The sequence below is a fragment of the Emys orbicularis genome, chromosome 7 (genome assembly GCF_028017835.1).
Source record: "Emys orbicularis isolate rEmyOrb1 chromosome 7, rEmyOrb1.hap1, whole genome shotgun sequence".
Classification (NCBI taxonomy): domain Eukaryota; kingdom Metazoa; phylum Chordata; order Testudines; family Emydidae; genus Emys; species Emys orbicularis.
This window is the reverse complement of record NC_088689.1, coordinates 43,897,304-43,907,710: the sequence shown is the minus strand read 5'-3', so window position 1 is coordinate 43,907,710 and position 10,407 is coordinate 43,897,304. Positions and strand designations below refer to the sequence as shown.

The window sequence follows — 10,407 nt, the reverse complement described above, 5'->3', positions numbered from 1 at the left end:
GGTATAAATCAGTCCTTATAAATCAGTCCAGAAGCCAATGCGAATCAACCACAGGGCCTTCTTGGTGTCACTAAATGCCATCCATTAAACAGCTGGAGGAATTACTGTTCCCTCCTAGCCTGCCTTGGTGGTGCAATCCTTGGCAGCACTCCCAATATCAACCAAAATGGAGACTTGGGGTTAGGACCATAACTCAGACCAAGGTCCCTACATTTGTGTGTCCATCTGTTCCAATATAGTCTTGTGAAGCACCAGATGATGCTGATTAAATGCCTGGTCCTACCCCATTGATGTCAATGAGAGCTTTGCTATTAACTTCAGTGAGCATGAGATTAGGGCACAAAATTAGATCAAGAGGGATCTCTGGATAATGGTCATACTTTGGGCTGATTATCTGAAATCCTGACTGCAGTTGGCACTCCCAGTTGCTCACAGAAAGTCACAATGGATGCCATCTGACTTACTATAAAAGTCTCACTTCTACTTTCTCCTAGACTCTTAGCCTCTGGTCAAGTCACATGTGGAACTAGAAGAAAACCTTCTGACTGTGGATTTTATGAATATTCTGGCAATTTCAAGGTAGATTGCCTACATCAAAAAAGGGAATTGTCTCTCCCCTGTCGTCTTCTCAAATGTTCCTTTAGATTAATTGCTGTTGCAATGTTGCTGCTCTTGGAGGATCTGGTCTGCAATGGAGACATGACATAAAGCTCTTTTTGATTGGCAATTGAATTATGTGGTGGATTCTGAGCATGAGCATGATATATCATTATGTAGGGGAAGTGGCAGTGAAATTGAAAAGGGCAAAATGTATATTCTCCCCCCACCCAACTCTTCAATGTGAACAAACAGCCTGGCATCTGATATTTAAAAAAAGTAATTAAAAAGCTCAAAACCAAGAGGACATTTAAATGTTTTCCTTAGGATAACTGGTAATGGTAGAGTGCTTTGCCTTAAACTTGGCAAGACACTCACGTCACAAATACTTAAATTTTTTAATTGCTTCACATTATAACCAAGGTGCAGAGAATCTAAAGACACAGCTAATTCAGAATTAGTTGCTATTGACTGTTGTCTTGTATATTTGTTTTTCTGGATAATGTAATTTTCATTTATACAATTTAGCCATATGCAAACTCTTTATTCAGGTTAAGGCATAGCTTTCCTTAGTTTTGTTACTTTTTCTAGTGTCTTAGATATTTAGATGATATTTACATTAGTATTTACATCAATTGGGACAGAAAATAGTGATTGTGTTGAAAGCAACTGCAGTTTTTTCTCTGCACATAATGCAGGATTGGGCAGAGACTGCAATGGCTGCCTCATGAGGGGTTTGCCTTTGCGGCATGGGGGAAAAGGTATAGAAAACATCCAGCTTTCCTTATGTCATCCAGTAACTCTAGTGTTGTGTATGACATTTGTCTAGAAAGTAAATCTTATAGACTATAGGCTGAAACCTGATGCCTTAAGGGAGTCAGTTTCACGATTGCCTTCAAAGGGATCAGGCTTTGCTCCTCCCCCCAATTGTCTTTTTTCATTATGATTGGACAGAATCATACTGAGGGGAGGTTTCAATTTTCCTGCCTTTTTGTGCCAGGGATACCACACCAGTGGCACTCGGATACCACAGTGAGGTGCACCTGTATAGATAAGGTGGATTCAGAACTTATTTGTGAGCTGGTGCACTTTAACTCAAAAGTCAGGACCCTTCAAGATCAGCCTTTTCCAGTAGCTGCTGCCCAGCTTTAGATACGGGGGCCGGGAAGTGGGGAGGGAGATGCAGTTGCTTTCTACAGTCTCTTGATTTTGCAAAAAAACTTCACTACCAATAAAAACTTCCTGCAAGTGGGACAAGCTTTGTGCTTCCCTCCCCCCAAGTCATATGCAGTAGTAGTTGAAGTTCTTTCTGGCTTGCATCTACTGTGATCACCATGTTCTTCTGCTAGATGTCCCCATTATGGCCTGACTTCAGCTAAAACTGAATCTTACCATGTGTCCTACAGATTAATGTGTTCAGAGATTCTGAAGGTCAGAAAGGACCATTATGATAATCGAGTCTGACCTCCTGCATAACATAGGCCATAGAACTTCACCAGGTGATTCCCACATCAAAGCCAATGCCATGCTACACCGCTGGCTCCAGTATGCACCATGTGCATGCTATTGCTCAGCAGCATGCCTGCAGGACTGTGGAATAACACTGACTTTTTCCAAGGGATTACATTCCTTTGCTAGAAGTCTGTTAGAAAGGGGCCTCTTTGGGTAGTATTGGTAGGGTTCTGTGGGGGTAGAGATTAAAGTATTCTTGCCACTTCACGTAGGGTTGCAGATTGGGCATTCAGACACTATAGAAATGGTGAGCAGAGGAACTGAGTGAGGCCACACACTGTTCTGTGTTTAATCCACAACAAGACATTCAGTCACAACAGTTCTTTGCTGATTATATAGCAGTGTATGCACAGATGAGTGCACACTGAGAGCTAGGTAAACCCAACATCTTCCCCAGTGAAGTGCCCCTTGGTAGTGAGAAAGAAACAACAATGGACAGGTTAACCAAATCCATATTGTATTTCTGGTTCATTTAACAGACCATTCCCAAAACTCTCAACAAGTTACTATTAGAAACGGAACAAACAAACAAACAAACAAAATTACACACGAACACTCTACATTCAAAACCCAAGTTAATGTCAGTCTGTTTCTGGTTGACGTCGTATATGATTTGGTAAGCCAGCAAAATGGAGAAATGTCTTCGGTTTGTTTTCTCTTCCTGTAAAGGTGATGACACAGATTAATGCCAAACAGATTCAGACTCCCTTTATAGGCTTCCTGGAATGCCACACCAGCCCCAGAGCCTTCTTCCCCCACCCTGGTGTGATGTGCTCCCGTCCCATGCACAGTAGGAGGATGCACTGATGCAGCCATGGGCGAGTTGAGGAGCCAGGAAATATGCAAGTCTTGAGTCTTTGTATCTACTTGGTGCAGGTTTTTTGCAACCCTAAACATTAGTAGTTCATGTCTCAATTCCACAGGGCTTCCCTTCTTCTGTTTTGAAACTTTGAATCTTTCATATTTTTTAAAAAAATAAAAAAATATGAATTTAATGATCAAATGATGTGCGCTTCTAGGAAAGCACAGTCCTGAGAGCCCTCCACCAAGGTAAGGCTCCCCAAGGCTGCTGTATCAAAACAAAACAGTTGGCTATCTCTGTAGGATTAGTTTTTGGGGCTGTGATTAGGCCACCAGGTTCTCTTCTACCCTCTTGCCCCGAGTCTGTGTTTTCTTTTTGCAGTGACTATCTGCTTGGCCACGCTTTCTTGGAATGCTAGACAAGTGACGCCACTTCTAGTCATAACTCTGTGATCTCCAGTGGGCTCTCCATAATCACCTCCCTCATCTTGTGCATGGGGGTGGATTTGGCAGACTCGGTGCGAGCATTGCGGTCATTATAGCCTCCACAGTCTGTGTTCAGTGTCTCCAGGGACCGACCCAGCACTTTCTGGTCATCCTCCGGCAGGCTGTTGATATCAGAAGTTAGCAGAGTGCCTGTGCTGCCATGCACCACATGGATACCATCTGGGCCTTTGAGCTCTACAGGTTGCTTGTGCCGGAACCGAAGGCTCCCCTGGCTTGGGCTCTGCTCCTCCTCTTCATCCAGGTCATTCTGGATCAGCTGCAAGAAGCCCAAGCACAAATCAACAACATGGGTTCCGATACCTGTGTCCCTTTCCCTCCCCTGCCTCCCCTAGCATCATTGTCGGTTACCAGCTGTCCCCTTGAAGGCCTTAGACAGCTTTTCCTGAAGGGGTCAGCATGAGGGGCAGGTTCCACTAGTTATATTTGTAGGCTGCTTCACAGCAGTGTTTTCTTTGCTACATCTTAAAGCTAAACTGGAATCTGAGGTAGATCCTACATGATCTATGAGCATTAACACAAAATCTGTAACTATGAACTCTTCTACTCCTCCTCAGTAGCACCCAGAGGCCTCAGCTGAGACCAGGCTAAGTTATGTTAGAGGCTGTACAGAAATATAGACTGAGACAGTCCCTGCCCAGAAGGAGCTGCAATGTAAATTATGAAGTATTTATTTTTTGTATTACAGTAAGATCATGGAATTGGTTTTTAAGCTGTGTTGGTTTTGGAGCAAAATACTGTGCAGTGGAGAGTGCAAATGTGGTGAGTTCAAGTGGGAGATTTCAACAGTAGATTTTCAGATACTTTTTTCTTCTAAGTAGCTTGAAAGAGACTCCACTAGTTTTAGAGTATCAGGGCTGGGGGCAGATGGGGGAGCGAAGGCCAACGAAGGCAGGGGAGGCCAGGAGGAAGGAGCTTTTTGCACAATCTGGGGTTGGGTTGAAGGGAGCTGAGAGGACTTTGGGAATGGAGGAGGCTTAAGTGGGAGGGGTGGGTTTGCCAGCATGACTGAGGATAAGCGAGTGGGATTCTGAGTGGAGGGAATGGGGCTGTGTCAGGGAAATGGTGCTGTGTGTGAATGAGGGTTCAGAGTTGTGGGGAAAGAGATTAAAGGGAGCTAGGAAAGTAAGAACTGGCTCTGAGCTGGGGGTCTGTGGGGAGGGAGAGGAGGAGGCTAACTCCTGTTGTCTCCCACCCTGCCCTGTACTGTAAGGGCTCTCAGATTTTCATTCTGAAAGGGGGAAGGTGGTAGAAGAGGGGCCTCTTTTCCTCTCACCTCTCCATCAACCCCCATCCCCCAAACGCTTCCCCATAACCCCCACAACCATGTCTCAGCTTTTCCACTCTGAAAATCTGCTTACCCTACAATGGTGGAGAGGATGGTGAGGGGATAGAAAAAAGCTTTGGAGTAGGCTTTGCTACCTGCAGCCCCACCATTAACTGGAGGCACTAGCAGCCACTGGCCGTGGTTTAGCTGTGAGCACAAAGGAGGAAGGATGGATATTTGACAATATTCTACAGAACAAACACCAGGGAGGAGTCGAAGTCTGGCCTGAAGGCGGAAGAAGAGGAGCTGAATGAGAGAGGTGGCCAGCCTGGCAGACGGGAGCATAGGGGGCATAGGAAATGAAATGGCCATGCATGGGAAGGAAAAACAAAAACCTGTGCTTTGGAGAGACCGTTTGAGATTTTGGTTGGAAGTGCAGGAGGAGATGTGAGACTGGACCCAGAGAGAGGCAGGCCTGGGAATCCTTCACAGAGACAGAGCTAGAAGCTGAGAAAGTCGAAGACGCTGCCACGAGAGAAGGGGACAAATTCTGAGTCACACCAACATGTGTGGGGCCAAGAGGAGGAGAGCAACCAAATGAAATGCGGAATGAGCAGGCAGCAATGTCGGAGAACCAGGAGAACAGAGCGATGGAGAAACGGAAAGGCTGATCAGCTAACTACACCTCTACCCCGATATAACACGAATTCGGATATAATGCGGTAAAGCAGTGCTCCGAGGGGGGGGGGGGGGACTGCGCACTCCGGCGGATCAAAGCAAGTTCGATATAACGCGGTTTCACCTATAACGCAGTAAGATTTTTTGATTCCTGAGGACAGCGTTATATCGGGGTAGAGGTGTATTATTATTGGAATGATATATTCTAAAGGCTTGTTCCAAAGAGCAAATGGTCCAAGCAAAACAGGATAAAGGGGGAACTGGTGAATGGTGGGATGTCACATTAACTGGGGGATGAAAAGAAGTGTCAGTGTGGACATTTAGAGAGGAAAGAAAGACACTATCTTGCTGTCAGACCCATCCTGGGGGAGACATACTCTGGTGAGTGGCATGCCATCAACTCCACTGTATTCCAGCACCATTCCATTCTGCACCCTGGTGATGAGATGGCCAGGAACGTGGCTACGGCTGGAATCTCTCTTTGTGCCAAGTCAGAGTGTTTTTGTGAGTATGGCCTCCAGTAAAAGGTGGAGGGAGACCCCTCCCCTGTGTCTGGTTAAACTGGCAGCCATCAGCTCACACAGCTTTAGGGGGCAAAAAGGTCACCCAGCAGAGTTTAGAGAGGTCAAAGGCATGGAAACAGACACTCCATTCCAGAGGGCACAGCAAGCATTTCCTCTCATGTCCATGCACACGCTTTCTACCTCGGTAACCGAGGACTGGTCCCCCTGACTGGTGGTGGCTTTATGCACCATCCTCTGGGCAAGCAGTTTTTTCAGCCGCATGTAATCGTCCAAGACCACCTTCAAGAGAGAGCCCTGGATGGAGGGGGCAACAGGAGAGATTATACAGGGGCTTCTCCCCACCAGCCCCAAACACTGAAACTACCTCAGTGAGGGAGTCCAGGTGTGAAGCTCACCCCATCCAAGAGGAACCAGGCAGGCACCTTCCCCTAAACAAAAAATGATCTCAAAAGAAACTACGTGCTTTCACGTCACTCGAGTGCCATCACGTTTTAAACATGGAATTTGCCATAGTGCATTTGCTATGGCTGTCCCAACAGTTAGATGCCAAGGCTGGTTTTCTGCTCAAAGATTGTGCTGTGTCTAGTTGGGTGAATTTCAGAGCTGTGTTCCTGTTAGGTTTCCAATAGGTACACACAGCAAAGACTAGTCTGCACTGGATTGTGTCAGGGCAACGTTCTTCTCAGCTGCGGTGAATCTGGAGCTATTTGGAAACCTCGCCTTCTCCTGCTCCTTTCACGAAGAAGGACAATGACTAAGATGGCATAGGACCGAAATGTGAAGGCTATTGGACAGAAATGGAGGAAGCCAGCTCCACTCACCTTGATGGGCCCTTCCCGCATGATCTGACCTAGTTTGGCAATGTTGTCATATTCCTGGATGGCTGCTCGCAGATAACGGTCATCGTCAGGTTTGGCAGCAGAGGGCTCTCTTCCAAATGTTCCCTACAATGGACGGGAGTTTCTGAAAACACAACCTCAGCAAAAATGGGGCAGAACCATGGGCGGCGGGTATCGAAGGCTGGGGGAGGTTGTGCCTCCCCAAACAGCCCTGTGTGGTCCCGCCCACGCTCTGCCCTCAGGCCCCCTCCTGCTTCCCACTGGTGCTCTGCGGGGCTGCGGGCTGGCTTTTTCCCCCAGAGCCCTGGAGCTGTACTCGTGCCACCTACCCACCCTCCCTGAGCTCTGGGGCTGGGGGCCATGCTGCCCACTCTCCCTGTGCTCTGGGGCTGGGGGCCACGCTGTGCACTCAGGGGCCGGGGATGCTTGGGCAGCCTAGGGGTGTGTGCGCCCTCTGGGCTCCGGTGGGGGAAGAGGGGCAGGAAGGGCAGGGCCTTGGGAAGAAGGGGCGGGGCTTCAGGCAGAAGGGGCGGGCTGGGCTGGGGTAGCTCTATTAACTACAATGGAATTACTCCTGATTTGCACTGGTATAAGTGAGATGTGAACTCAGTCCATCTGAATCCTGACTGAACTGTCACTTCCCCCACCCAAGGTAAGAATAAGTTGGCAGTATCTCACGTGAGTCCTGGCTGGGCTGTTCCATAGGTCTGTGATTTCACTCAGGTTCTCAGGCAGGTCATCTTCATGCTCTGCCTGCGCTGCTAGCTCCATATTCCTGCAGAAAGGATCTAGCCACACAGGGTTAGCCCTACACAGACACACAAAGGGCCGAGGTGAATGAAGGGAGACTGGGGCCCGCTATAGCTGCTTCTCTGAAAATAACACATTGTTCTACTCTAGGGATTTATGCACTGTAATCACTCCTTCCAAAAACCAGACTCTGACAAGGTCATATCTCCTCCTTCCATCATAAACAAAATATGAATTTGCTTCAATCCTCCATTTGCCTTCAAGCTGTAGTTAAATTAAGAGGCATTTCTGTACGATTAATTCTAAAAGCCTGGATTAGGCATTTAAACAACAACTTCAAGCAAAAACCACCTGGCCCAGACCCCTTCCTGTAAGAATCTATAGGTGATAAACTGTAGAATTGTAACATCTGCCTGCAGGTGATTTTCAAAGTTCCGTTGTGTCTGCCGTTCATCAGTAGGTGCCACAAGTCTGCACTGCTTAGGTACTGGATTAATACGAAGGGTGACTTGCAAGAGAGGTCCAGGTCTAAGTAATGTTATGGTGTCTCCTGATACTACCAGGCTGTGGAATCCTAGCTTTCAGTGGCAAGTGACTACAGAGATGATTTGTGTTGGAAGTGCTAGCAGAAGCCAGTGGTGGTGCTAAAACACTTGTTCTGCCCATGGAATATCAGAGATTCCTCCTGCTGTGTCATGTAGAATGAACTGTGAAAAGCAAAAAAAGTATTGTGAACTCACCCATCAAAGGAATATTTATTTGTGTTTGGCATGTCCATGATGTCCATGAAGCCTCGGTTTCCTGTGGAAGGCAGCAGGTGTAGGTTAGACTGACATTTATATAGGCTAAGTAACAGACAACAGCATGGCTGTGGGCACAAATCCACACTTCTATTTGGAGGGAGAGATGGGGAACGGACAGCCCAGCACCCTAGATCTTGAAGGAAACAACTGCAATGCCAATGGGGGAGATATTATGGGGCTGATAACTCAAAGCTCTGGCAACTAACAAAATTCTCCCAATGTCATATCTATGCATCTATTACCAATAACGAGGCAAACTCATTTCTAATATATTGCCCACTAGCAGCCCAAAGTCTCTTTCAACAGATTCCTGGGTTTCTCCCCACTGCCCAGTATCTGTGTTTCACACTATTTCCCCCATATTTATTAGCCTGCATGTCTTTAAGAAGAATCTCATATTGTTATATCAACAAAAAAAACCAAGGTCTCCCACCTGTTGAGCCGGCCACGATAGCTTTTAATTTCCTTTTGTGTCTGGGGGAAAAAAGGAAAAAAATTAAGTCAATTGAAAGAAAGAAAGACTTAAAGTGAGGAGTGTGAGGAACAATCATGTGAAATGGGACAGTGCTTGCAAATAAATCTCTTCCCATGTACAGTCATAGGTCACTAGACAGCAAGGACATGGCCTATGGTTTCAGGACATTCTCAAAAACCATCTATTAGCTCAGGTGGTGCCTTCTTCTCTTGGCTAGAGTTCTAACATTTGTAGTCTCTTGCTGTAGGTATATTATTCCAGTCACTGCAGAAAGATCCTTTACGTCAGGACTACTCAAAGGATTGTGCTTCTTGGGCGCTTAGGTAATATTTTCAGCATATGTGAGCTAGGAGCCTGAAATCCATTGAAAGACTAGCTGCATTTAAAATTGGTGCCCATCATTTCACCCTGCAGTACCCAGGATCTTAGATTAGCCATTCTGGTCTATCGTTCCCAGGTTGCATGGGTTACTCATGATGTTCTATCATTTCAGGTTATTGTTGTCATTTATTCTACTCTATAATATCCAAACAGTTAGGTTTATTTATATACTTGCATTGTCCTGCAGTCCCAGGCGCTTAGGGCTACTCACACTGTTCTGTAGTACCAGTTCATGAGGATGAAGAGCATGGCAGCCAGGAAAAGGAGAATAGCCAAGATGATAATTGCCATCTAGAAAAGATAACAAGTTATTTGTAACAGATGTGAGCAATTTTAAACCTGCAGATGGAGAGCAAACAAGAGGAAACGTTTCCAAGTTTTAGACAAGCCTGGGCCCACAGGAAGAAAGTACATACTGTAGAGAAGGGACAGTCCATCACCTGCTAGTGACTGAGCAACTGAGGCCTGGTCTACATGGGGGAGGGGGAGAGGGAGGGGGAGGGATCGATCTAAGTTACGCAACTTCAGCTACGTGAATAACATAGCTGAAGTTGATGTACTTAGACCTACTCACCGCGGTGTCTTCACTGCGGTGAGTCGACTGCTGCCGCTCCCCCGTCGACTATGCCTGCGCCTCTTGCGGCAGTGGAGTACAGGAGTCGACAGGAGAGCGCTCGGGGGGTAGATTTATCGCATCTAGACTAGACGTGATAAATCGACTCCCGCTGGATCGATCGCTGCCCGCCAATCCGGCGGGTAATGTAGACATATCCTTAGCCTCTAGGTTTAACATGTCCTGCTGTCAACTCATCCCACTCCACTAGGTGACAGTAGATTCCTGGAGAAATAATTCCTTCTGCTACATGTCAGCAGCTGTAAATACCACTTTCCTATTTTAAAAAAAAGGCAATTTGGAGGCAATCATGCAAGAGGCACTTTCCTTTAGTGTCACCCAGTGGGTGGGCTGGAGAGCCATGCCAAATGATTCTCAGGGAAGTGAAAGGGTTGATGGCACAGGCAGGCGGGGAATCAAAGATGCCCCTCTCCTTTACCTGCAGCGCTGAGAGGTCATCTGGGGCCCTGGCAGTGATGGCAGGCTGCACATCCAACACATTGTAATTCCTGAAGAGATTCCGCAGCTGCTCCTTATTCTCATCAATCATCTGGATCACTCTAGGAAGAAAGAAAAGAGAGCGGATGTTTGAATAGGGGCTCCTTTCATTTCCTGACCACCAAAAATACCTTTTAAGAGTTTAGCCCAGGAGATCCTGAACCC

General features: G+C 46.7%; 1 protein-coding gene across 1 annotated transcript in view; it reads right to left on the bottom strand.

Annotated features, from left to right (window-relative positions):
* Positions 1-3,349: 3,349 nt before the first annotated feature.
* Positions 3,350-10,407, bottom strand: part of CDH23 (cadherin related 23) — a 547,959-nt gene continuing 540,901 nt past the window's right edge. The window contains exons 62-69 of the mRNA XM_065408191.1: positions 10,184-10,304; positions 9,343-9,422; positions 8,709-8,749; positions 8,213-8,273; positions 7,401-7,530; positions 6,705-6,827; positions 6,064-6,177; positions 3,350-3,673 (exon numbers count right to left, since the gene is read on the bottom strand). Coding sequence (XP_065264263.1) covers positions 3,350-3,673; positions 6,064-6,177; positions 6,705-6,827; positions 7,401-7,530; positions 8,213-8,273; positions 8,709-8,749; positions 9,343-9,422; positions 10,184-10,304 — 994 coding nt within the window. The remainder of the gene's footprint in view (positions 3,674-6,063; positions 6,178-6,704; positions 6,828-7,400; positions 7,531-8,212; positions 8,274-8,708; positions 8,750-9,342; positions 9,423-10,183; positions 10,305-10,407) is intronic.